The following is a 27,958-nucleotide window of genomic DNA, read 5'->3' as shown; positions in this document are numbered from 1 at the left end:
CTGAGCCATCCAGGAGGCAGCTCAACTCAAGGTGCCGTGTTCAATCTTAGTTGCAGGGGGCAGAGCCCACCATCCCTTGCGGGACTCGAGGAATTGAACTGGCAACCTTGTGGTTGAGAGCCCACTGGCCCATGTGGGAATCGAACGGGCAGCCTTCGGAGTTGGGATCACGGAGCTCCAACTGCCTGAGCCACCGGGTTGGTCCCTGGACACTTTTCCATGTCAGTATTTGGTGAACTTCCTTATTTTATTTTTGCAGCTATATTGTATTCCATTACTTGAAAGTACCATTGATTTGGGGTTTTTTCAATCAATTCCCTAAATTTTTTTAATTTTTCAGTGACAGTTGATATACTCGTACAGTATTATATTAGTTTTAGGTATACCACATGGTGATTAAACATTTATATAACTTATGAAGTGTTGTCCCCAATCAGTCTAGTACTCATCTGACACCACACAGTTATTACAATATTATTGACTGTATTCCCTATGCAGTACTTTATATCCCCATGACTATTTTTATAACTGCCAATTTGTACTTCTTAACATCTTAGGACAGACACTTAAGTTGTTTATAATGAATGACCTTATATGCTAATAACTTTATGTATAGGAGAAGGGGAATTATAGATTAATCAGAGGTTAAATACATTTTTAATTTTGATAAATACTGCACAGTTGTCCTCCATAGTGGCTGCAACATTTTGCATTCCTGCATGCAAAGTATTTGTTCATTCATCATTCATTTAATTGAGTACCTGCTATGCACCAGGAACTCTTTTAATCACTGGTGAGACAGCAGTGAACACAATAGATATAAAAATCTGTGTTCATGTAGCATACATTTAGGTGAGGACAAACAAGCAATAAACTTTTTAAAATACATCATTATATGTCAGAAGTTGAAGAATTGCTGTGGAAAAAAATAAAGCTGCATAAGTTGTAGGAGAAGGTTTGGAAAGACAAATGTAAATTTTAAATAAAGTAGTCAGATAGGCTTACATGAGGAGAGATATGAGAGAAACTTTAGAGAAAATGAAGGAGTAAGCTGCTTGGATAGCTGGAGAATATTGAACCTGAGGAAGAATTTAAGTGCAAATGCCCTGAGACAAGGAGTGCTAAAGGGGTTCCAGGACAGCGAGCCTGCCAGTGCGACCAGAGCAGAACAAAGGGAGAGTAATAAACCAGATAAACAAGGGTGGGTCATGTAGGACCCTGAAGACCATTGCAAGGAGTCTGGCTTCAGCTGGAGCGAAATGTTCAACCAGCCATTATGGAGGGTGACATGGCATGATTCCCTCAGACCATGTGACCATGACTTGAGTGCAACTGGTTTATGTTGGAAAAAAACTCCCAGAAAAGATGCATGAGTACAGAGAAGATTGAAACAGGAAACAGGGGAAAGCCAGACTAAGAGCAGTTTATGGAGCCCAGGATCACAGTGGGTTGTGGGCTCTGTGTCTGTGGGCAAAACACCAAGGAAGTACAGGAATGTCCCTCAGAGGGTTCCACCTGGAAGAGGAGGTACAGTATTTACCCTGTGATTTCTGTCCTCAAAGGATGTCTGTCCCTGGGCACATGCATTTATTGTCGCGTTCATTAGTAGTAGTTCCTTGGGGCTCTGGAAGTAGTTCCTTGGTAAACTCCAGAAGTGACTTCTAAGATGGCCTGGGCAGAATGTACGGTGATGCTCAGCAGGCATTTGCGGAGGGGTGCTGGAATCGAGAGTTAGGCATGACATGGGTCACCTGCATGAGTCAGGTATAGGTGCCTGATAGAGAGGAGTTTTTGTTTATTAAAGTGTAATTCACATATAGTAAAATTTACCCTTTTTAGGTGTTCCTTTCTATGTTTTGAAGATATTTTCATTTTGTGGTTGATTTTTCCTATTCCTTACAGTGTCTTATAAAGAGTAGAAGTGATTATAAATTTTTCAAATAACATTTTTTTCTTTTGTGAGTTATGCTGTTTTGTGTCCTTTCATCAAATCTCAATAAAACTTGTCCTATGTTTTCTTCTGTAAGTTTTATATTATAGGTCTTACCTATATTATTATTTTAGTCTACAATTAATTTGAGTTAATTTTTTTGGTATGAAGTATGGTTCAAGGTTAATTTTTTTCTTTGTTTATATACATATGTGTAAAATGTCCAGCACAATTTGTTGAGAAAAATCGTCTTTTTCTATTGAATTGCTTTGTGGGTCTATTTTTGAACTCTGTTCTCTCCCATCAATGTCTAGCATTTTGCGAATTTCATACTGTTGCTTTACATTACATTATGCTTTACATTAAGAAATGTTACTCCAACTTTGCTCTGCGGTTTACAAATTGTTTTGGATTTTTAGATTCTTTGCTTCTTCTTTAAATTTTACGATTTGTTTCCATCACCCAAGAACCTTCCCCCATGTTCCTTTTTACTCATTTCCCTCTTCCTACGTTAGTAGCCACTGAGGATACTGGTTTGTGTCCTTTTAGTTTTATCTTTTCCAGAAGGTTCTATAAATGGAATTATACAGTATGTAGCACTTTATGTCTGGTTTATTTCACTGAACATAATGCTTTTGAGAGTCCCACTCTGTTGTATGTATCAATAGTTCATCCCTTTTTGTTGCTGATTAGTATTCCATTTTAGGGATAAACCACTATTTGACCATTTACCAATTGAGAGACATTTGAGTTGTTTCCAACTTTTGGCAATTACAGATAAAGCTGCTATAAACATCCATGCTGATGTTTTTTGTGTGGACCTACATCTGCAGGATATACACAAAATGAGGACCTCCCAAGGTACGCTGGTTGTTGTTTTATTAATTGCTCTGCCAGTCATTCATCCTAAGACATGCTTTGGTTCTAAGCCTTGTTCAATCTGAGCGTGGAAGTCTTTCTGGGCTCTCATTAGAACCCTGTTCCTTTTGATTATTTCTACATTTATATTACATGTGGACAATGTTCCTCTGTTTTTTAATATGTATCTTATGGAATTTACTCAAATTCCCTGGCTTCCTGCTGGTGCACTTCTCTGTGTCATAAACTTACAGTAGTTTTTGTGTTTTAGCAGAATGTGTTTTTGGAGGCAAAAGATGTAAATGTGTGTGCTCAATCTATTCTCTTCAACTGGAAGAATCATTTGTGCTTTAAATGAGCTCTTCTCTCATTTTCCAAGACACTGTTCTATCCAGTTCTCTTCTTACCATTTAGAAAATTACTTCTTAGCTTTCATGGCCTGTTCTTTTTCTACAAGCCTCTTAAATATTGGTGTTCTCTCAAAGTCTGTATTTGGGCTTTTTCTCTCCGTGGTTTATATGCCTTTTCTGAGCCAGCTCTTTCTCTCTGATGACTTCAGTTACTACCTAAATAGCATATGTCTCCTAAGTTTGTATCTGCATCCTAGACTTCTATTGTGTGCTCCAAAATCGTATAAAGAACTATGAAGTGGATAATTCTACCTCTTTGTTCACAGGGATTTTGACTACAGAATGAGCACAATTCAGCTCACTATGACCTTCTGCCCAACCCCATTCTCCTGTTCTTCCAATCTCAATTTATGGCATTAAAGAATAGAGTGAGGAAATAAAATGTAGTCACTGTAGTCAAACTGCTAAATTACTAAAATCAAGTAGGTTGAGCCATGAGGAAATGATCTATTTTTGTCTTAAGTAGCCTGGCAACTTAAACTTTTATGAACTTTCCGATCCTGCATAAATGCCTGGATACACATCAGATCTTTAGACAACACTTTGATTTTCCCCTGAAGGACTCACCTACATTCTGACCACCTGACATCCACCTGACAGCCATTATCCTGACCACCAGATGTCAACCATCCTCTAGACCACCTGGCATCCACTATCCAAACCATCGGACATCTGACTGATAACCATCTTGGACCAACCATAGGGCTAAGGACTGGTCATTCTCAAAAATGTACTTTTTACTGTAAGAAGTCTTAACTTTCCATTCTACTCTGGAACACTTCTGAGTTTTTGCCTAGCTGTGTTCTCAGTTTGAAACCTCCAAGACTCTTGAATAAATCTTTATCATTTATTTCTAGCCAAAGCCTCTAGACTCCTTTTGAGCTCATTTGACAGCATCAGAGCCGACCACCTAGTTGTGTATCTTTTCTCTCTAGCTGCCCAAGAAATCAATGACCAGATTTTGTTCCTTTCTCTTATAGGTTTAGTTTCCTGTGCTTCATCCCCATTGCTTTGCTTTAAGATAGCTGGTCATCTCTCACGTTAGTTTCTTCTATTTCAAGATATTCTCCACTCCTCTTCTAAAGCATTGATTCTGAAAGACAAGCCTGGTCATATGAAATATCTCCAGTGCTTACATGTGCCTGTTAGTTGGCACATTCTGCATTAATCCAGCAGAGAATTCTGAGTGGTGTATGGACCCTAGAGAGTGCCCAGGACAGTCCACTGGGGTACAGGAAACAATTACGGGACACTTATTTATAAGTTTTCCTTAAAAAAATAAAGCACTAAGCTTGATCATGGTATTAGTTTTCTACTGCTACCATACATATGGCCACAAATTTAGTGGCTTAAATCAACACAAATTAATTCTCTTATAAGTCTCAGGGTCAGAAGTCTGATACAGACCTCCCGGGGCTGCATTCCTCTCTGGAGGCTCTGGGGGAGAATCTGTTTTCTTGCCTTTTCATTGTTTCTAGAGGCCACCCTATATCCCTTGACTTCTAGATGCTTTCCTCCATCTTCAAAGCCAGCAAAGTTATACACTCGCCCCCACCCCACCAACCTCTTGTTGTCAGTCTCTCTCTCTAGCTCTGATCACAGCTAGTAAAGGATCCCTGTTCTTAAGGATTCGTGATTAGGGTAGACCTACCCAGGTGATTCAGGATAATAACCTCACTTCATCTGTAAAGTCCTTAATCACATCTATACAGTCCCTTTGCTATGGAAGGTAATATATTGACAGGTTAGGCTGTGAACATGTTTAGGGCACCATTATTCTACTTTCCATAATCGGAATGTTAACTGACAATATATGCAATATAAATAAATACAAATTAATTAGGATATGAGAATAATATTTATACTAATTGTATGAGTAACCCAAAGTACAAGACAAACTTAGGACCATAATAGGCATCCCTTATAATATTTTGTCTTAAACTCTCATCATTAAACATGGAAAGAATTAGTTCCTAAAGCTATTTTCCTGGTCTCCTGTTTCTGAACACTTCATATTGAACAGAAATGTGCTGTTACAGGCTTCAGTGTCCTTCAAGGACATGACTGTGGAGTTCACCCAGGAGGAGTGGCAGCACCTGGGCCCTGCTCAGCGGGCCCTCTACAGAGATGTGATGCTGGAGAACTACAGCCACCTCGCCTCAGCGGGTGACTTACCATGTAAGTCCCTCCAGAATGTAATGTTTTTTCTTCTTTAATGTTAATCATTTCTGTAGAGGTGTATTTAACAAATAATTTTCATTGTACAATTGTGGAGTTTTGGGAAATGCATACTGTTGATTTCCATCACCAAAATCATAATATAGAACATTTCCATCACCTCAGAAAGGTTCCTTGTAGCCCTTTTAGTCATTCCTGTCCTTCCACTGTCCCAAGGTCCTAGCAACCACTATTCTGCTTTCTGTCATAAGACGTTTGCCTTTTTTATAATTACATATAAGTGAAATCACACAGTGTATACTTTCCTTTGGCTTCTTTCACTCAGTAAAATGCCTCTGAGATTCATGCGTGTTGTTTTGTATGTCAGTAGTATATTCTTTTTATTCCTGAATGGTATTCATTCATATGCATATACCACAATTTGTTATCCACTTACCAATTAATTGATAGACATTTGGCTTGTTTCCAATTTGGAGCCATTATGAATTAAATTGTTATGAATGTCTGAGTACAAATTTCTGTGTGAACATTTGTCATTTCTCATGTGTAAATACCAAGGAGTTGACATGCTGGGGCTTATGATTGGTGTACATGTAATTTTATAAAAAGATACCAAATGTTTCCAAGGGGCTAGGCCATTTTTCATGCCTCTTAACAAGGTATGAGACTTTTAGTTGCTCACATCCTTGCTAACATTGGCTATTCTAAGACTTGGTGTCCAGGGCTCTTACAGGGACACCACCCTCCCAGCAAGTCGGTATGTTCACCAACCTGGAAGTCTAAATCTCATTGTTGGGATAAATGTTCTAACCCTCTAATTACTTGGTCTTTCTGGTGACCAGCCTCATCCTGAGATTATTTAAGGACCCCAGCCTAAATCACCTCATTAGCATCAATTCCCTCCCAGAATGATGGAAAGGGGCTCATTGTAAATAACAAAGGACACTCCTATCACTCAAGAAATTCCAAGAGTTTTAGGAGCTCTGTGCCAGCAACCAGGAACAAGGACCAATTATATTTTTGTATTACATCACAGAATTCAACATGAAAACATGGACAAGAGCAGGGCTAATTATACAGGCCAAAACTCCATGAGCCCTAGCAGAGTTTGTCTGGGCTCATGATGGGACTGAGAGCTACATCATACCAGATGTCATGAACTGCTAAGAGATGTAAGCACTTCTGGCTAGCCAGCGAGAACGAGGACAGAGCACTCGTGAATGGGATTAGTGCTTTTATAAAAGATGCTCCAGAAAGCTCCCTGCCTCTTCCACAATGTGAGGATACACAGAAGTCAGACCTCTACAACCTGGAAGAGAGTCTTCACCAGAACTTGACGTGCTGGCACCCTGATCTTGGACTTCCAGCCCTGAAAACTATGAAAATTAAATTTCTGTCGTTTATAAGCCACCCAGTCTGTGGTGTTTGTTATGGCAGCCCAATGGACAAAGACAATGGTGTTCCTTGAAGTAAAAGAGGTGGGCAATCTACTCAATTTTTACTTGATCTGTGTAAGTGAAAGAGTTCTAAATCCAGTGAACAAAAGTTTCATTTGAATTAAAAAAAACAAAGTCACAGACCCTCAATCACTTCCCAGACTTGAGCCAGTTTACAGACTCCTAATCCCTTGAATAAAAGGGAGGCTGGGTCCCCTTGAGGAAGGATCCTGCTACACTGCCAAAGGGCCCTACAGCCTTTTACCAGAGTGACAAAATCTGTGTAGTTGACCAGCAGTCAGAGTAGGGGCTGATGGCAGCTAAATGATCCATAGGACCTACCTGAGTAGGTCCATCTCACAGTGGGTCTAGTGGGTCCCCCACACCCATCCTGTGGTTATTTCTCCTGTTCTGGAATGAAGCATCACAATAACAACAGGCACAATCCCCACATTGGTTCCCTGACCTGTGGAGTGTGGATTATTATGGTTGAAAAAACCAAGTAGAAGCCACTAAAACTGCCTCAACGTAGAAAAGGAGTAAACCAAAGCACTATGGCATCACTGGAAGTGTTACAGAGATTAGTGCCACCATCAAGGACATGAAGGATGCCGGAATGGGGATTTTCACATTTCCATTTAACTTGCCTATTTGGCCTGTGAAGCAAACAGATGGATCTTGGAAAATGACAGTAGATTATATTAAACTTAACCAGGTGGTGACTCCAAAGCCATGTCCCTGATGTGGTTTTATTGCTTGAGCAAATTAACATCCCCCGGTACCTGGTATGTTGATGTTGAGCTGGCAAATGTTTCTTCTCCATACAAGTTTTAAAAACCACCAGAGCAATCTGCTTTCAGCTGGCAAGGCCAGAAATACATCTTCTCTGTGGGCCTTCTGGGTTTATCAACTTTCAAGCCCTACATCATAGTTTAGTTCTCAGGGGTCTTGATCACCCTTTCTCTTCCTTAAGGCATCACATACAGGTTCATTATATTGATGATATTATGCTGTTTGGACCTAGTGAGCAAGAAGTAGCAGCTATTCTAGTCTTATTGTAACACAGTTGCTTGCCAGGGAGTGGGAAATAAATCTGACAAAAATTCAAGGTCCTTACATCTCAGTAAACTTTTTAGTAGCCCAGTGATGTGGGGCATGTCATGATAACCCTTCTAAGGTAAAGGACAAGTTGTCACATCTGGCCCCTCCTACAATCAAAAACAAGGCACAACACCTTCTGAACCTCTTGGATTTTGGAGGCAATATGTTCCTCATTTGTGTGTGCTACTCCAGCCCATTTATCAAGTGACCCAAAAATGTGTTAGTTTTGAGTGGGGCCCAGAACACGAGAAGGCTCTGCAGCAGGTCCAGCCTGAATTACAAGCTGCTCTACCACTGGGTCATATGATCCAGGACAGTCGGCGGTGCTTCAGGTGGCAGTGGCAGATGGGATGCTGTTTGGAGCCTTTGGCAGATCCCCTGTAGGCTTGTCCCCAGCACAGAACCTTAGGATTTTAAACCAAAACCTTGCCATCCTCTGTGAATAGCTACTCTCTTTTTGAGACACAGCTCTTTGTTTGCTACTGGGCTTTCGTAGAGACTGAACACTTAGTCAGGAGTCACCAATTTAACAAGAGACCTGAGGTGCCCATCAGGAACTGGGTGTTATCTGGTCAGGGCCTTGGAAGGAACATGATTGGACAACTGGTGACAAGGAGTTCTAGAGAATGGTGTATGGATAGACCTCTCTGAATGGACCAAAACCATGAAGATGTTTAAGTCCCATGTGAATGCTCACCAAACAGTAACTTCAGCAGAGGAGACTTTTAGAATCAAGTGGATTGGATGATCTATTCTGTGGATACCAGCCAGCCTCTGACTCCAGCCAGTCTCGTCATTGCCCAGTAGGCTTATGAACAAATACCCGTGGTGGCAGGGAAGGAGGTTATGTACTTGCTCAGCAATGTGGATTTCCATTCATGAAGGACCACCTGCCCATTGCTGAGCGCTCAACTTGCCGGCAGCAGAGACCAACGCTGAGTCCCTGGTATGATATCATTCCCTGTGGTGATCCACCAACTACCTGGAGGCAGGTTGATTACATTGTACTGTTTCCATCATGGAAGAGTCAATTACATTGGAAGAAGCACTCACTCTGAATAGTGATTTGCCTGCATGCCACACTTCTTATAGAATGACAAATCCACCATCATGGTGTTCCACATAGCATTGCTTCTGTGGATCAAGGAACTTACTTTACATCAAGTGAAGTGCGGCAATAGGCCCATTCTCACGGACTTCACTGTTCTTGCCATGTTTCCCACCATCCTGAATCATCTGGCTTGATAGAACAGTGGGACAGCCTTTTGAAGACTCACTTACAGCACCAGCTATGTGGCAATACCTTGTAGGAATGCGACAAGGTTCTCCAGGAGGCTGTATATGCTCTGAATCAATGTGTATCTAAGATACAAGAGATCCTTTTAGATTGCCTGTTAGTACTACTATGTCTTGTGATTAAAGTCAATGGAAAACTATAGCAAGCCAATTCAGGCAGGACTACTAATTGCTCAGACCCTTCAGGAATTAAGGTTTGGGTCACCGTACCAAATATAAAAGAACCACAAGCAACTGAGGGGCTTGCTGTGGGCCAAGGGAATGCAGAATGGTAGTGGAATAAGGTATTTACAAATACTAGCTGTAACCATGTGACCAGTTACAGAAATGAGGACTGTAACTGTAATGTGTATTTTTCCTTATCTTGTTACGAATATGTGCGTATGCATACATGTATGTACTTTGTTTTCATACCTCGCTCATCCCTAATCTAATAAGTTTCATTAACTTTACATGACAGTATTTTAGTTACAGGATATCAAAGAGAAGAGTGAACATTACACAAGGACTTTGTATTCTCTTCTGGGGAAAGGGTTAGTGAATTTTCAGTTGGATGTAGACAGTTATATAATGTTAACAGAGGTATGACGTTGTTATCATCTTTATTTGGAGATTAAGTATGGTTTAAGGAAATGTGTATGGGTGCTGAGTTGACAAGAAGTGGACAGTGATGATTAATTTAGTGTGTCAACTTGTCTAGGGTATGGTCTAGATGTTATTGTGAAAGCATTTTTTAAAGATGTGGTTAACATTTAAATCAGTAGACTCTGAATAGAGCAGATTATTCTCCATAATGTGTGTGGGCCTCATTCAATCCAGACTGCCTGATGAACTCCAGCTTCCCTTCCCCTAGGAGATGGACATTGGGAATGTCCACACACTTTGTGGGCCACACCATGGGAGTGGGGCCTCAGCACAATAGCCATAACAAAGGCTGTACAATATGTCTCCATCCGCAAAACACACCCGCGTCTCAGTTCTTAGTTCTGCCTCTGGTTACGGTTCCTGGGCTCAGCCTGTGGCCCTCACTGTGATGGAAATAAATCATCATCATGGTAGGGCTAGGGCCAGGAATTACATGTAATCTCCCAGCTCCTTTTAGAACTGCTATTCCAAACCCTGCCTTTTGGGTTTTTGTTGTTTTGGTTTGGGTTTGGAGTAGGGGGATTATAAGTTTTTATTAATGTCTGCACTATTGGTCTTAAAACATTGGGTGGCCGGTTAGCTCAGTTGGTTAGAACGTGGTGCTGATAGCACTGAAGTTGCTGGTTTGATCCCTGCATGGGCCACTGTGAGCTGTGCCCTCAAAACAAACAAACAAACAAAAAAACAGAGCTCTTTGACTCTTCCTGAATATCCACATCCAACATGGTTCCAGGTTTATCCCCACATCAATCTCTTAGCCCTTTCCTTCTTATTTCCACTACTTATACCTAGTCAAGGGCCTCATTAACCCTTGCCTGATTGTTGCAGTTACCTCCTAATTAATCTTCAGTATGCTCTTTTTCAAAATCAATTTTTACTTTGTTAAGATAGTAACCTATCCAAATGCAAGTTTTACCACTTTAAGCCCAGTTCATACAATCCTCTTATGGGTCCTCATGCACATACTTTGTCACTACCCTTGGTTGGCGCAGCATACATTTCCAGCTCTGTCTTACACACTGTACTGCTACCTAGAACATGTTTAATTTCGAAAGAGAATATTGTTTATGGGATATTCCTAGAAATTCCAGCAGCCATATTAGGAAGACAGAGGAGTGAGGATTTTACCTATGGGCTTCTAATAGAAATTAATTTAGGAGCTTCTTGTCAGTTGAATTGTGTCCCCCAAAAAGATATGTTGAAGTCCTAACCACCAGTACCTCAAAATGTGATCATATTTGGAAATAGGGTCTTTACAGAGGTAATCAAGTTAAAATGAGGTTATTAAGGTGGGCTCTAATCCAATATGACTGGTATCCTTATAAGGAGGTTAAAATTTGGCCACGGAGACAGTCACACACCGAGGAAACACAATATGAAGACACACAGGGGAAAGATAGCCATGAGACTGGAGAGATACAGTTATAAGCCCACAAATGCCAGAAGCTAGAAGAGGCAAGGAAGGATTCTCCTCAGTCAGAAGGAGCGCGGCCCGTAATCTGGGACAGATAAGGATAGTCTCTTCTGGTATTTATGAGATCACTAAAGGGAGATGTTTTTGAAAGATTTTTTTTTTAATGATCTATGAGCATCACAGAATCCCATATATTTCTCCAAAGAGAACAGGTTTAGAGCAAGGCCTCTGTGTCAGAGTTCCCAACATCACACTTGGGCTGAACCACTGACTTGAAGGAACAGGACTGAGAAGTTATTACACTCCACAATGACTGCTTATTACAGTGAAAGGCTACAGAGGAAAGTCAGCAAAGGGAACAGGCACATGGTGGGAAGTCCAGAGGAATCTGGGCACAAGGTTCTAAGAGTTCTCTCCAAGTGGGGTTACACAAGATATGCTCAATTTCTCCTGCACTGATGTGTGACAACACACGCAGAGCATTGCCGACCAGGGGTGCTCAGCACCCAAGGTTAGGTGCTGGTCACATAGGTATTCTCTGCCTATCATCTATCAAAATTTCAGCCTCCCAGAAGGAAAGCAGGTGTTCAGCATACACCACATTGTACAGTTTAGGCACAGTGAGCCTCCCTGATCAGTTTGGGTTGGTGAGAACTGGTGCAAACTCCAAGTTCTCAGATGCCAACGAAAGGCCATCTTCTTCCTAAGGATGATGTCTCAGTCCTGCTATGTTAGCTCTTTTCAGCATAGCCCGTCCTGTTGGCCTTTGGACAAACTGTCTTTCTAGCAAAATAATTATTAGTAAGACCCCAGGCAGCACGATACGACCCATGGAACTACATTAATGATCTCAGTTATGTTCTTTGAGATTTAAAACAAATCCCATTAAGTATAAATTTCTATCTTAGAAAGCCAGGTGGCTTCCTCCTCAAGTTTTTGTATGAATCTTTTTTTCTGTGACCTGAGGCATTAATTCAGGCACAGAATAAACCTGGCCAGTAAGTTGAATATAACCTGTACACCTTCCAGCTAAGGCAGTGTCATCATTATGAGGACATTGAGAAGACATACAAAAGAATTATAGTCCTCCAGGGACTCTGTTAGTGTACCCCAAGCAGGGCACACAGTAGGCCCCAGGCTAACAGTCCCAGTGGGGCCTCCTGCCCTAGGACTTCTGGTTCAGTTGGAAAAATTTAGTGGAGTACTTGGTTTTAGAGGGACTGCAAGAAGACAGTTTCAGTTTTGTTTGGCTGTGACAGCAGTTCACCCACCTCAAGAGTGTGTTTTGCTTGAAAAGCATAAGAGCTGGGGCCACCCATGCTGTCTCATAGCCAGCGCTGTGATCAGTCTGAATCAGAACATTCCCAGCAGCTTGAAAGGCAGCACAGGAAGCTTTCTTCTCTAGAAAAGGGGAACAGTTCCAGGAACAGTTGTGCAAAACAAAAATTATTAATGCCCCACCCCAATGCCTTCCAGATACTGAGGTTTTGTTTTTTTCTCCCATTGTTACAAAATCACGATTGTCCTTTCCAGCAATCATAACTCTACTTTTTTTTTTTTTTTTTTTAATTCCCTGCTCTCATCCAGGTACTTCATCAGGAAGGGTTGTATGCAAGGGGAATAAAAGTATTTTCACAGAAAACTATTTTTATACAACTTAACTGGAAAGACACATCATGTTCAGGATTCCGTCAGGAGAAAACCTTGAATTTTTAAATATTTCAAAATGGTTTTCATAACCACCTTCCATCCTGATGATGTATCCAGTGAGCACCTAGAAAATATTAATTCCTTTTGAGGGGTAGCTTTTCTAAAGTGTAGGTACCAGGAGAAAGATGAGGAGAGTTGGGTCTGTTTATCAGTCTACGATTGCAAACTGCAACTAATCCGGGAAGCCAAAAAGCGTATAATCATCAACAGCAGTGAGACATCCCCAGGGGGTAGGTCAAGAGTCCGTTCAGCCAAGAGTGGGTGCAGAGTTCACAGTTCCTGTCATGTGTCCTCCCAGAACTTGTGGTTTGGTGCAGAACTCAAAAGTTAGGAATGCAATTAGTTTTTGTGCCAGAAATATAAAAGTGATCAGCAGCCTGAGTTCAGACGGTCCCATTAGAGCACAGCCGCTTTCCTGCAGACATCTGTGTGTGACTCAGCAGTCCGGCCAGCTTCTACCGTGTTTCCCCGAAAGTAAGACCTAGCCAGACAATAGCTCTAATGCATCTTTTGGAGATGAAATTAATGTAAGACCCAGTCTTATTTTACTATAACATGAGGCCAGGTATAAGATATACAATACAATACAATACAATACAATACAATACAATACAATACAATACAATACAATACAATACAATACAATACAATACAATACAGGGTCTTATATTAATTTTTGCTCCAACAGACGTATTAGAGCTGATTGTCCGGCTAGGTCTTATTTTCGGGGATACAGTGTATGATGTGTCAGAGACTGTAGCTCCGCCCACGGGTGTCCTGAATCTGCAATGATACCACAGTCCGAGTTATGTCTGCTTTTCTTCCAGCACTGTTTGCACTTGAGGCTGAAATAACCCACTACAGATCGTATCCTGCTTTCAGTTTAGAATCAGAGCAGGCAATTAGGATCTGTGAATGAGGGTTCCAGGAAAAATCTGCAGCTTTTGTTGTTATAGCAAAACAAAAACCCTGCATGGCAGCAGTGTCCTAAGTCCAAGTGACCAGCAAGGCTTTCCTAAACCCTGTTAATCTCGTTATTGTTATGGTCCGAGTTGACTCATTCAAAAATATGCAGAGGCCAGAAAATTAGCCTCTGTCAGACGTCTGTTTTTACAAGAGTTCATTAGTAACAAAAAATTGCTTTTTAAAACAAAGTGTATCTCCATGTAGGGGTTACCTCTCTTTTCATGTTGTCTTCCTCTTTTCAGAGGCTCCAATAGGCAAAAATTATAGCAAAAATCATCACTTATGACACTTACCTTGTTTTTAATACCCAACAACTTTACGTTTCAATTGACTCACCGGCAGCAAAAAGCAAGCAAGTTGTGTAACATTTGGGGATTTTTGTTTTTTGGGGATTTTTAGCTATACTAATCAGGAAATCATTTATGAAATTATAAGCATAGAATATTTTACATTAGTTTTTATCATACATCCAGATGCAATAGCCATAAAACACAAAACACACTCATTTAAAAAATTCTCCTTTTGCCTCCACATTGTAAATTTACTTAAATCCCCAGGCAAATTTATCAATTACGGGGTTAACATTACAGCTGCCAGGTAATGCCTAGGAATTGGGGTGGGGCACAGGGAGGGGGGTGTTGAAACAGCACCCACCTGAACTGGATCCCCCTCTCCTGCTTTTTACTCCTGGTTTATCTAAAGCTTTGTTCCAACCCTGGAACTTGATTTAATTTTTTTTATAGGAAAGAGCAACACAAACTTTTAACATTTTTGGCCCACCCACAGTTCACCTTTGGGACTGTTTGGGCTCTTTTGCCTCCCACCTGGAGGAGAGAATAAAAACCAAAGCAACACTCAGGCTGTGTTTTTCACAAATTTTCTACAAACAAAACTTTCAGCGCTACTGAAGTTTTACTAATTTATCCTTCTACCGAAGTAGTGGAGAGAATTCAACTTTTTAGGCAAGCGCTCCTTAAGAAGTTGGAGACTGCTGTGCACAGTTGAGAATTTGACTCTACACTGTTCTGTATTTTATCTTTTTTTTAACTGTGGTAAAATAAATATAACATAAGAATTGCAAATACCATATGATCTCACTTATATGTGGAATCTAGAGATCTGAATAAATGAGCAAAGTAAACAGAAATAGTCTCAGAGGTGTAGAGGAAAAGTTGATGGTTGCTAGAAGGGAGGGGGATGTGGATGAGGAAGAAGGGGAAGGGATTAGACAGCATAAATTGTAACTACAATATTGCCACAGGGAAATGACAGAGAGTTTGGGGAATATAATCAATAATGTAGAGGTTTTGTAGGGTGTCAGATGGGCACATGTCTTATTAGGGAGACCACTTCATGGATGGTGTAGATGCCTGATCACTGCACTGTACACCTGAAGCTGAAGTTGAATAATATTGTATGTCAACTACAATTTAATGTATATGTAGTCACGGGATGTGGAGTAGAGTTTAGGGAATAGAGTCAATGGAATTGAAACAGCTGTATACGTGTCAGAGGGGCAATAGATTGGAGGAGGGGGGTTATCACTTTGTGAGGGTTGAAATGTCTATTGCATTGTTTTGTATACCTGAAACTAATAATAAAAAAAGAATTGCTATTTAAATCTTTTACAACTGTACAATTCAGTAGCATTAACTATTTTCACAGTGTTGTGCAACCATCACCAAAGCTTTTTCATGATCCCAAAGAGAAACTCTGTACCCATTAAGCAATAACTCTCCACTCTTTTTCCCCCAAAACCCCAGGTAACCTCTATTCTACTACGTTCTGTCTCTATGACTTTCCTTAAACAAGATAATATCTCATTGAGAGAGAGAGAGAGAGAGAGAGAGAGAGAGAGAGAGAGAGAGAGAGACAGAGAGAGAGACAGAGAGAGAGAGTAACTTAGGGCTGGAGGAGACCTCCTCAATATGACACCTGTGTGGGAGGTCCTCCTGCCATGGAGACATCAGTTTTTTGAGGGTGCTGTTTATTGGATGATGTCCATTCCTAAAATCTTGAAACATCAGGCTTCAAGTGCTCCTGTCAACTGGCTGACATGACTCACCGCAAAATACTTTCAATGTGTCCAGTTCCCAGAAGTAATTTTCCACAAGCTCCTTCCTCATAGGCATGCATCTTCTGGAAGCTTTTAGAAGCCAAAGTGAGCCTGGTGAACCACCATCCCTGGGTTCTCTGTGACAGTCCAGGATAAAGGCACAGCTAGAGCCACAGGAAGCAGATCAATGATTGCCAGGGGTCAGGCTTGGGGGAGGGGATGGACTACAAAGAGGAAGGAGGGAACTTCGTGGAGTGATGCAAATGTTCTGTGTTGTAAGTGTGATAGTGGTGGTAACACCAGTGGATGGATGCATTTGTCAAAACTCATTGACCTGTACACTTAAAGTTGGTGAATTTTTTTGTATGTGACTAATATCTCAATAATGCTGACAATGAAAAAGAAAATATTTCAAATCCTAATTGTGGATTTAAGCAAACTAATAATTCTAGGTGTTTTAACCCTGAAAAGTTGAGCTCTAGCTAATCCAACTCCTTCCTTTTATATTTGGTCTTTTAGAAATGAGGAAATAGGGCCTAGAGAGTGATTGTGACTTACTCAAAATCACACAGCTTGCGGGTGGTCAAGCTGCATGCCAGCAGCCAGACCTTGTGTCTTTTTAAGTCTTCTTTCTATTCTGCCACCGTCCCAGCACATTTAAGCTATAAACGTACCACGTCTAATGTTGTCACTCAACAGTTCACAGGTATCCTAAAATATTTTGCAGATATATGGTACTTTAATTTGTGATACCTCCCCATGTAGTACATAAGGAAGATGTTATTTTTCATTTTTCTATTGGGTTGGGAAGCACAGACTTCAGATAACTTGCCTAAGGGCACACAAGTAACTCACATCTTGTTTTTCAATTGTACAACAAATGAGTAATTCCTACCTCATATGGTTCCTGTGAGGAATGAATTAAATTAAATCATCTCTGTACGTAAAGTACTTGGTACATGGCTTCTTTTTTTTTTTTTTTTTTTTTTTTTTTTTTTTTTTTTTTTTTTTTTTTTTTTTTTTTTTTTTTCTTTTTTTTTTATTAAATTTATTGAGGTGACAGTTGTTAGTAAAATTACATAGATTTCAGGTGTACAATTCTGTATTACATCATCTATAAATCCCGTTGTGTGTTCATCACCCAGAGTCAGTTCTCCTTCCATCACCATATATTCGATCCCCCTTACCCACATCTCCCACCCCCCACCCCCCACCCCCCACCCCCCTTACCCTCTGGCAACCACCAAACCATTGTCTGTGTCTATGAGTTTCTGTTTCTCATTTGTTTGTCTTGTTCTTTTGTTGTTTTGGTTTATATACCACATATCAGTGAAATCACATGGTTCTCTGCTTTTTCTGTCTGACTTATTTCGCTCAGCATTACACTCTCAAGATCCATCCATGTTGTCACAAATGTTCCTATATCATCTTTTCTTACTGCCGAATAGTATTCCATTGTGTATATATACCACAACTTCTTCATCCATTCATCTATCGAAGGACATTTTGGTTGTTTCCATGTCTTGGCCACTGTAAACAAAGCTGCAATGAACATTGGAGCACACGTGTCTTTATCTCTAAATGTTTTCAGATTTTTTGGGTAGATACCCAGGAGAGGGATTGCTGGGTCATATGGCAATTCTATTCGTAACATGGCTTCTTAATACATGGTAAATACTGTTCACATCACTTATTTATGGTAATGATCATGACAATGATAAACATGATGGTGAACATAACAATAATTTTATTTTATAACACTTTTATTTTATAATAAATAATTTGAAATGAGGACAACCCCCCAAAATATGCAAATTAGGTCACATTTTGACAATAAAATGAGCTGAATTATGAGTTGTGAGGAAATGGACATTCTCATTCACCATAGGTGGGAGTATACATTGGAATAACTTTTTTTCAGAAAGTAGTTCCATTTCCCAGAATTAATTTTATAATAATATTTATACACATCTATAAAGACACACGTGCAAAGATGTTTACTGCAGTGTTGCAAATGAAAAAAAAGACAATCTAAATGTCCGTCAGTAGGTGAAAAGGGGATTGTTAGAGAAATTATGGTACGGTGGGGAAATGGGATGCTGTAAGTACTGAAAAGGAAAGACGTTTATAGTATAGTTAGTATTGGATCTAAAATAGAAGAGTTTGTATTACTTGATGCCATTCATGATCCTAGATATTTTGCTAATATTTTAGTGGTGGATAGGGGATGGATTCTGTACCCATTCTGTTAAAATGAACATTTTGCCCCCAGATAAGAACTCTAAAGTTGTGAAGACATTCCTCTTAAACTTCAAAGGCTGCTCAATTCTGCTGCTACCTGAACTCTCTGATCAGAATATCAGCCCTTGATTTTTCTATTAAAACGAGAACCTACCAAGGGACTCACTGTGGGGGCAACCTGAGGGTCATTGGTGCAGTGAGATGACTCCTTAAAGAGTGAGATCAGACACCAGGTCACAGTCAGGAGAGCTAGAGCAGAGCCAGGTAGCAGATGATGGGCTTATTATTAGTTCAGAAATACACGAATCAATGAGACATACTTGGTTCATGCTAAAGGGCACTAGGAACTTGGTCAGACGTCTTTTATTTAATGTCATTCCGGACTTCTCTTTTTCCTGATAAAATCTGGAGAAGAGGCTGATACTTTCTCAGGCTCCCTTACCAGGTGGATGGGATGGCTACATGGAAACCTCATCACTTGGAAACCCACAAATTGAGAAACTCCCACATTGTTAGGTCAATGGGGAAGAAAGGAAGCACAGGTGTACACGTCATCCAAAGGGAGTATTTGACTCATGCCTATTGCTCCATTGCACGTAAGGTCCCCAAGAGACTGTATCGGTGTTAGTTCTGTAATGATTCCTCAGTACAGGGCCTGCCATAAAAGGGACTCATAAGGATTTGTGGAACGAATAAATGGCAAAACATCATTTCCTGAATCAGGCCATTGTGCTGTCATTATCCCAAGCCCCTTGTCTTTTTCACTCCAACACCTTACACAGTATCCCCAGAGGAACAGAGTGGAGGTTATTTGCAAAAGAAGAAATGGAGCCAACCCCAGCCCCACAGATCTGACTAAAGGGCGGGTGGGAGGGGCAAGTCACTCATGTCACTCTGGACTCAGGCCTGGCACTCTAGGCCAGAGCTGTGTGAATTAGGCCTAAATTCCTCAAGACCCTTTGTCTCTCACCTACCACTTTTTTCTCAAAAGGAATTGGAAGGATATTTTACAATTCCTTCACCCTTCTAAGAGGATTTCAAATCCATTCATAGGTCCAAGAGAATCTCTGAGGGGGTGAGCTTCCTAGGACAAAAGGTAAAACAATGAAAAAAATATGGCAGAGGACCATCCTGAAAGGGAAGGATACTGGCTACCATAGTTTTATGGTTATTGAGATTACTTTTTCCTGAGTCAAATTAAAGCCTTTTCTAATGCCTTACAATAGAATTCTAGATGAATGGTAAATTAAATAAAAATGATCAATAGAAGATATCTAAATGGCAATAGTAGTAATTGTGATGTTAGTTGTCTTTGGATTGAATATAACTTCTCAAGGACATGTCCATTTACAAGGGAGAAATTCTGAAGATGGCTGGTTCTATCAACACTGGTGTTACCTCAATTTTTAACACAGCTTTATGAGGGTAGTGGTATTATCCACATTTACAGTGAGTGAAACCAAGGCTTGAAGAGGGTATGTTATCTGCCCGAAGTTTATCCCACCAAACATGAGATTGGAATTATCCACATTTCAAAACCAGTGCAACTGGATGGTAAAATCATGAAGTCAAGGGGTATGAAAATTATTGTTATTGATTTTTCATCTTTGCATTGACTTTTTAAATGCAGACAAGGCAGTAACATGAAACATTTTAAAATGGAAGCTTTGGGATATTCTATAATTTTGGTAATCAAAGTTTACTGTTTCTGGCAAAACATGATTGTTTACCAATGTTCTCTTCTACCTCAATCAAAATCATAAACAGGAAGAAAAAAAACCATAAATGATTTTCACTGCTTCTGCAATCCGAAAGGAAAACCAAAAAGACAAAATAGAAATGAAAGTTCAGACAAGTCCTCATTTTCTCCGCTTTCATCAATTGGGCACAATGATCAAACTATCCATCCTGAGCGGCAACCCTCCATTGCACTGATGGAAAGATTTTGTGCTGTTAAAATCCCTGGGGTGTTCAGCAGGGGTAAATGCAACAGTATTATACCATATGATTCTATTTTGCTGGTACTCTTGGAAATGACCCGATGAGACACTTGGTTAAAACAAATCTTTGCTCCATGCTCATTTTTACCATTTCTCCACGACTGTTTTTCTTTCTCCTCAATTTCCCTGAAGGTCTGTCCTGGTAAAGAGTCAGACAATTGCTGATCAACCCCACTAGACGACAGCGACACTATGAGACATCATAGAAGGCCCTCTCTCTTTTCTTTAAATTGCGATATAATTCATGTATCAGAGAATACACCATATTAATTTAAAACATACAATTCAGTGGTTTTTAGTATATTCACAGAAAGTATCATGATGGTTGCCAGTGGCTGGGGGAAGGGAGGAGTGGATAGTTTTTATTTAAGGGGTACGAAGTTTAGTTTTGCAAGATGAGAAGAATTCTGGAGTTGGATGCTGGTGAGGGGTCCACAAAATGCAAATGTATTTAATGCTACTGATCTGTACACTTCAAATACTTAAAACGGTAAATTTTATGTTATATGTATTTTACCACAATTTTTTAAATGAACACTATCAATAGAGTGAAAATCCAACCGACAGAGTGGGGAAGAAAATTACAAACCATAAATTTCATAAATATAAAACATCCAGAATGTAGAAAGAATTCTTACAACTTAACAATAAAAGGAAAAATAATCCAATTCACAAATAGGCAAATGATTTGAATAGATACTTCTCCAAAGGATAAATACACATAGCCAATAAGCATATGAAAAATATTCAACATTATTCATTAGGTAGATGCAAATCAAATCCACAATGAATCACTTCTACCTACTATCATGGATACAACTTTAAAATGGACAATAAGATGTATTAGAGAGGATGTGTAGAAATCAGGACCCTCATAATGTGCTGATGGGAAAGTAAAATGGTGTAAACACTATAGAAAACGGTCTGGTATTTCCCCACATAGTGCTACACACTAACTCTTATGTTTATACCCCAGAATGAAAACATTTGTTAACTCAAAAACTTGTACACAAATGTTCATAGCAGCATTATTCATAATAGCCAAAAAATGAAAACAAAACAAATGTCCATCAATTGATGAATAAAAATATAGTGATTCACTTACTGAAATATTACTCAGATATAAAGAGAAAAAGAAGAATGAAGTATTGATACATGCTTCATTATATGAATGAACCTTGAGGACATTATGCTAAGTGACAGAAGCCAGAGAGAAAAAGTCATATATTTTATGGTTCCATTTGTATGAGATGTCCAGAATAGACAAATCCACAGAGACAGAAAGTGGATTATGGGAGTGGGGGCAGGACAAAATCTGGACTAACTGAGACTAATGAGTATGAGGCTTTTTTTGAGGGTGATGGAAATGTTCTGAAATTAGAGCGTAATGATAGTTACATAAAATACTGAATATACTAAAAAACACTGAAATATTTACTTAAAATGATGGATTTATGTTATGTGACGTATATCTCAATAAAAACAATGCCGTATATATCAGTCACTGTACGATTATGGCAGATGGTCAAGACAGAGAAGGCTTTCGTGTTGTTAAGAGCGCCAGCTTGCACATATATGTTCCAGGGGTTTTGTTCCACAGAAAAGTTATCTCCATATGTGGGTACCCGGCACAACTGGAAATTAAAGCATAATTAGAAGGATTCCTGTGGTGATGATGGTGATGATACTAGCTAAATAACGCTTATGTGCATGCTCTCTTCCCAGCACGTTACACATCCTCCTAATGAACTCGTCACAACAACCTGTGACTGTGGTTCTCAGACTTGAGCGTGCATCAGAGTCACATGGAGGGCTGGTGAAACACATCGCTGACCTCTGTCCCCTGAGCTTCTGGTTCAGTGGGTTTGGGATGGGGTTCTAACAAGTTCCCGAGAATTGCTGATGCTGCTGGTCAGGGGAGCCACTTTGAGAACCGCTGCCCTAGGAGATGGGTGCTATTTATGCCCTTTTTACAGGCGAGATGGTCACAGCCGTGCGGTGTACAAAGTCAAGAGTGGTACCAGGTTCCTCCCTCCAGTGAAGAAGAAACTTAAACGTACTTTAGACCAGCAGGGCTTAGAAAAGGAGGCTGAGCTTTGGGGACTTTGCCCTCATCCCTCACCACCAGTCCCCATCACTTACATTGCAAATTGGACTCTGGGTGCCAGAGGGCACCAGGAGATGTGAAATGTGAGCACTGAGGCTGTTGTGAGATAAAATACCGAAGGTCACCCAGGCCAGGCTCTCATTTCCCTGCTTATGCCAGCTTACCTGGTGTCATGCTGCAAAGAGGGAAAGACAGGTGAGCCACGCAGAAGGCGTGCAGCTGCCTCCTCTGGCCTGAGCCTCCGCATCTTCCCACCCCACCAGCTTCCAGCAGGGTGTTTTTGTCCTGTGCCTCCTGGGTGTTTCCTTGCTTGATCATTTCTCAGATATGAAAGCTAGCTAAATAACGGGATATCTAGGATAATTAAAGGTCCCATTTGTAAGCCTAGCTCCAATGACAGTGCCTCAGTGACAATCTCAGGTATTAAAACATATGAGATCCATTCATGTATGAATTCTAAAGACACACATAAAACATCCCTTTAAAAATTTTGAGTCCCTATTTCCTACATGATCACCTCAAAAACCAAAACCAAGGAAATCCTCTCAGATTAAACTTTGGAATTTTACTGACTCCAATGTGGTGGTTTAAGAATTTTTTTTCTTATGTCCTCTATGTCCCCATAATCCCCAGGGGTTGCTGCCTCCCTACCTTGGTTAATTGTCCTCAAAGCAGACCTGGAGCTGCCGTCTTGGGCATATCTAAACCTTATCCTCAAATCCATAGGATCCACTGAAGAACCCAGCTTCCACTTTGGAGAACTAACCCGCCCTCTGAATAAGGAATCTGATCTCTCTTCAGCGTCACTGCTAACATGGCCCAATGAAACAGTGTGTAAGAGCTCAATATAGAACACAGTTCTGACCCAAGGAAGCAACACTTCCCTTAAATGATTTTATTAGAAACAGCATCCTGCGCCCAGATGGTGTTCTCCCTCTCCAGGGGAAGAAGTCAAGAGGATGGCAGAACGCACAGGTCAGATTTCCAGAAGAGATCCTCTGGCCTCCAAAGGAGAGTTTATGAATTAACGACCTGGGGATGGGGATGGGGATGAGGAGTGTAGGGAGAAGTGCCACAGGTCAGCTCTCTGGTTACCTACTGTTCCAAGATACTTGCCATGATTTTATTGACATACATCCATCATGTTCTGTGCCCATTGCTGTAAAATCAAGATTACTGCGGTAACCTTAGATTTTTTTTTTTTTTTTTAAAGATTTTATTGGGGAAGCGGAACGGGACTTTTACTGGGGAACAGTGTGTACTTCCAGGGCTTTTCCAGGTCAAGTTGTTGTCCTTTCAATCTTAGTTGTGGAGGGTGCAGCTCAAGATTTTTTAATAAAAAGGTTAAGCCTGAGAAAGGGACTTGTAAATTGTTTCTAAAGAAACGCTGAAAAAACACCAAGCAGAGGACAATGAGCACAAGACCAGAGCTTTATTAGTTCTTGTTGATTGATTTACTTAATGAATTAGCTGACTGTTCAGCCCTAAAGGAAAATCATGGTTATAGAATCTTACAAAAGTAAGTTATTTCATAAGTGGCTTCATACAAACATCAAGGCTCTTTTCCATGAAATTGTAAATGGTAATGGTTCCAAAAAAAAACACCAAAAAAACCCTGCTCTCCACTGGAAAGCCAATACTCCAGAGACAAGTCAAGTGTCAGTGGAAAGGAAAGCTTGCTTTATTCAGGAAACCAGCAGCCTGGGAAGACAGCAGACTTATGTCCAAAGAACATCTCTGAAGTTGCAGACCAAGCAGAGGAGAAGGGAGTTTCAGAGAACTGAGAGAGAAGTCTGTTTCTTTAGTCATAGATGACGGTTTTCCACATCAGACCCATGGGTGCCTGCAGCTGGTCACAGCTACCTTGGAGAAGTTCCCTCCTTCTGCAAAACAAACTCATAAATTTTCCTCAAGACCCTGAAGTTATTTCCTCCTGCTTGACAAAGAAACAACACATCAGCAACACAAAATTATACTGTGAGAACAAGAGGAGCTGAGCAACAAGAGCAGTTAACATGTGAACAAAGGTCTAATTGAGAATCAAATTATTTAATTCTATTATAGCTGCCAAAATACCAGAGGCATTAAAATTACAAGGGGCTCCTTACAGTAATAAACTACTTTACAAATGAGTAGCTTTTTAAAAGAGTAATTCCTAGCTCACTGAATTTAAACAAATTAGAGGGGGTTGTCATATTAGGGAGAGGTAAATGGCCTCGGGGTCTTGAATACCACCACGCTAAATTTGTTCATTCCCCTATGGCTTGAAACTTCGAGATGGGGTAAAGAATTACATCCTGTTTTACTAGTGAGCAGAAGAAATCCAGACAGATGCACACAAGAATATGCTTTCACAGATGCTGTATTTTAAATAGGAATTGGGAAATCTGCCAACTGCATTTTAGCAAAAGGCAGAGCTGAGGATTGGTCACTTGCATAAAATGTAACCATTTTAAGAATTAGCACTTACCTAGATTGTCTGGCAAAGAAATGGAGACAGGAGATTAGGAATAAGAACAAAATGGTTAGCTATGCCATCTTTCTGTAATTCATTATTTAACAGATTTTGTATAAATAGATGTTACAGTTTCTTGCTTAAATGGCCTTCTCCCATATTTCTCTGGCACTTAGATATGTCTTGGTCTCATTCCAGATTTGGGGCACATTTGGTAGAAAAGGAGTCCATGCTTTCTCTCCAGTGTATCATACCACATTTCAAGAAACAAAGGGGATGCTGACGTAGGAGATTTTTGTTGTGAGTGAGGGCTGGGATTGTGTCTCGAGAGACCGAAGAATGGAAACACGGACCAAGGAGAGGTGAGGAGTTTTAAAAAGAGGATAGTTTATTAAAAGCAAAGAGTCAGAGCTCCTGAGCGAGTGGGAGGGGGTCCCGAATGGGGTGCCCAGTGATTGAGGCAAAATCTCTTACTTTTTTTATACCTTCCCTTGCCTGTTTGGGGAAGGGGAGCTGGTGCCTTTTAATGGAATTCGTCTACCAGGTTTGTTCTGTTAGTCCATCCTGAAGGGATTAGCAAAATAACCCATTCCTATCTATCAAATCTGCTCTGTTTGCCAGGCCAAAAGGGATTTATGAGATAATTTATTAACCTCAAGGCACTGTTATATTTTGTCCTGGAGTGAAGGAGTTATCTCAGAACCTGAAGTTTCAGGACATGGCTGTCTTTGTTTATTCCACCAGGGACTTTCTTGTCTGCCTAACAACATGCTAACTAACCTGTCTCAATGCCATTGTTTGGAGCAGCACCTGCCACACAGCCTCCTGTGAGGCTATTGCCTAAAGTCCAGGCAGTCATGCCGTAGCAGGTTTTCCACCCTGTGCAATCTTGTGGAGCTGTGACCCAAGGGCAACTGAAAAACCGTATATTAGAATATGTACTGAGGTGTTTTTCAATGATTGACTGTGTTGGTATATTTTTAAAAAAATTTTAAACCTCCAGTCATTTACAATACAACATACATTTGTAACCACCTAAGAGCTTCAGTCTCTAGTCGTGTTTGAGAAAGAAGAGCTTTGATTTCCTCAAAGACTTTAAAATTAATTTTTTAATGGATTGATTTTGTTAAAATTGTATGGGTTTGCCAGAACTATTCAATAGGGAAAGGATGATCGTTTCAACAAACGATGCAGGAAAAATGGAATGTCCACATGCAAAAGAATGAAGTTGGACCCTTACCTTATACCATATATAATAAATTTTTAGGTGAAAACACAAAGGAATAGCCTCATGATATTGAACTTAATAATAACATTTTGGTTATGACACCAAAAGAACAGGTAACCAAAGAAAAAATAGATAAAGTGAACTTTATCAAAATTAAAAACTTTGTGTATCAAAGGACGCTATAGACTTAATGACAAGCAGCTCACAGAATTCGAGAAAATGTTTGCTAATCATGTTATATTGGAACCCTCCCTGTGCAATGCTGATAGAAATGTAAAACGGTCCAGCCACCATGGGAAACAGAAAAAAATTAAACATAAAGTTATCATAGCCAGCAAATCCATTTCTGGTTATATACCCTAAGAACTGAAAACAGGAATTCAAACATGTGTACAACGATGTGGATAGCAACATTATTCAAAACAGGCAAATGTGTAAATAACCCATATGTCTATCTAGGGATGACTGAAGGAACAAAATGTGGTACATTCACAAAATGGAGTATTATTCACCTTTTTAAAACAGGAAATTCTCACACGTTATACCATGGATGAACCTTGAAGATAGTATCTTAAGTGAAATAACCAGGCGCAAAAGGACAAACGTTGCATGATTCTACTTAATGTGAGGCAGCTAACGTAGTTAAATTCATAGATAGAGAAGATAGAATAGTGGTTGCCAGGGGCTGGGGGAAGGGAGGAATGCATTGTTATTGTGTAGCAGACACAGAGTTTTAGTGTGGGAAGATGAAAAAGTTCTGAAGATGGGTGGTGGTGATGGTATGCAACAATGTGAATGGACTTGATGCCTCTAATTGTACACTTAAAAATCATTAAAATACACATCTTTGTATTATGTATATGTCACCACAGGAAAAAATAACAACTATGCATCTGATAGCACTTCTAGAAGGTTTATCAGTTTAATCCTAAATAGAAATTAGTTTACAAGTCCACATGAAACATGACACATTTTTATCAAAAGACTTCAAAATATGCATGGAAAAAGGTGAAGTGGTAGGAGAAATGAGGTAATGATATTTTTTCTAGAAGGTATTTTCAGCAATGAATATTTTTTGTAATAAAAAGGACCAACATACATTTTTCTAGTTTGTGTTCCTTAAATTCTTAATTATGTACACTAATATTTAATATATAAATATATTTTTCCTCCATTTAAAGCGTTTTCACAAACTGTCACTTAAATCCTGACATCAACTGTAAAAATCAGTGAAGCAAAAGTCATTAAAATAAATTTCTTAAATTAAATCTCAAGAAAAGCACATTGGATATTGACGAAGACAATAATCCGTGAAGCAGAGAGGGAGGAGGTAAAAGCAGTTTCTACTTTCAGCCAATTCCATTTCAACATTTTTTCTGTAAATAACTTATTTCTGTTGGTTTTGAGACAGGCTTGAGAGGGAAGAAAAATCCCTGAATCCCCGAGTGTGGAAGACAGGACAGGGGCGTTACAAAATGCCACGCCTCCTGTGGAGACCCACCAGTCGTCCCCTTTCCTTCCCTCCATTAGGGCATGCTTTGGGCATTGCCATTCCACTCCAGATCCTTCAAAACCCAGATGCACCCATCCCGAAACAATGAGGACACATCTGCCTGTGGGCTCTGAATTCTTCCACTTCGTTCCACATTTACTGTGGAATAAACACGAACAATTAGACTAGATTATCGTGTTCTCAGCCCTCGTGACAGTTTAACCAAAAATTCTAGACTAAAGTGCAGACAGGCTCACACTGAAAATCCACTTGGGGTCCCTGTAAGCTTCTTTTCGTGAGCCACCCACCAAAGATATGAATTAGAGGTAATTCGTTGATCCGGGCCCCAGGCAGGCACGGGAACCTTCTCGGCGCTGTCCCGGGGCCCCCAGCTTGCCTCCCGCAGGGTCCAACTCGCTCTTGGACAAGTTGGGA

General features: G+C 40.1%; 1 protein-coding gene across 1 annotated transcript; it reads right to left on the bottom strand.

The window, feature by feature from the left end:
* Positions 1–54: 54 nt before the first annotated feature.
* On the bottom strand, positions 55–16,136 carry LOC148755047 (uncharacterized). The gene is made up of 4 exons (XM_088792957.1): positions 16,010–16,136; positions 12,540–12,669; positions 1,541–1,718; positions 55–916 (listed from the first exon to the last, which is right to left on the bottom strand). Exons 1-4 carry the CDS (start codon positions 16,074–16,076, stop codon positions 899–901), a joined length of 393 nt encoding a protein of 130 aa, XP_088649083.1. The 5' UTR covers positions 16,077–16,136; the 3' UTR covers positions 55–898.
* Between the last annotated feature and the right edge of the window lie 11,822 nt (positions 16,137–27,958).

The sequence above is a fragment of the Rhinolophus sinicus genome, chromosome 16, assembly GCF_057876585.1.
Source record: "Rhinolophus sinicus isolate RSI-liver-muscle chromosome 16, RSI-T2T, whole genome shotgun sequence".
Classification (NCBI taxonomy): domain Eukaryota; kingdom Metazoa; phylum Chordata; class Mammalia; order Chiroptera; family Rhinolophidae; genus Rhinolophus; species Rhinolophus sinicus.
Note: the sequence above shows the minus strand (reverse complement) of the source record. Positions and strands in the feature narration are given on the sequence as shown.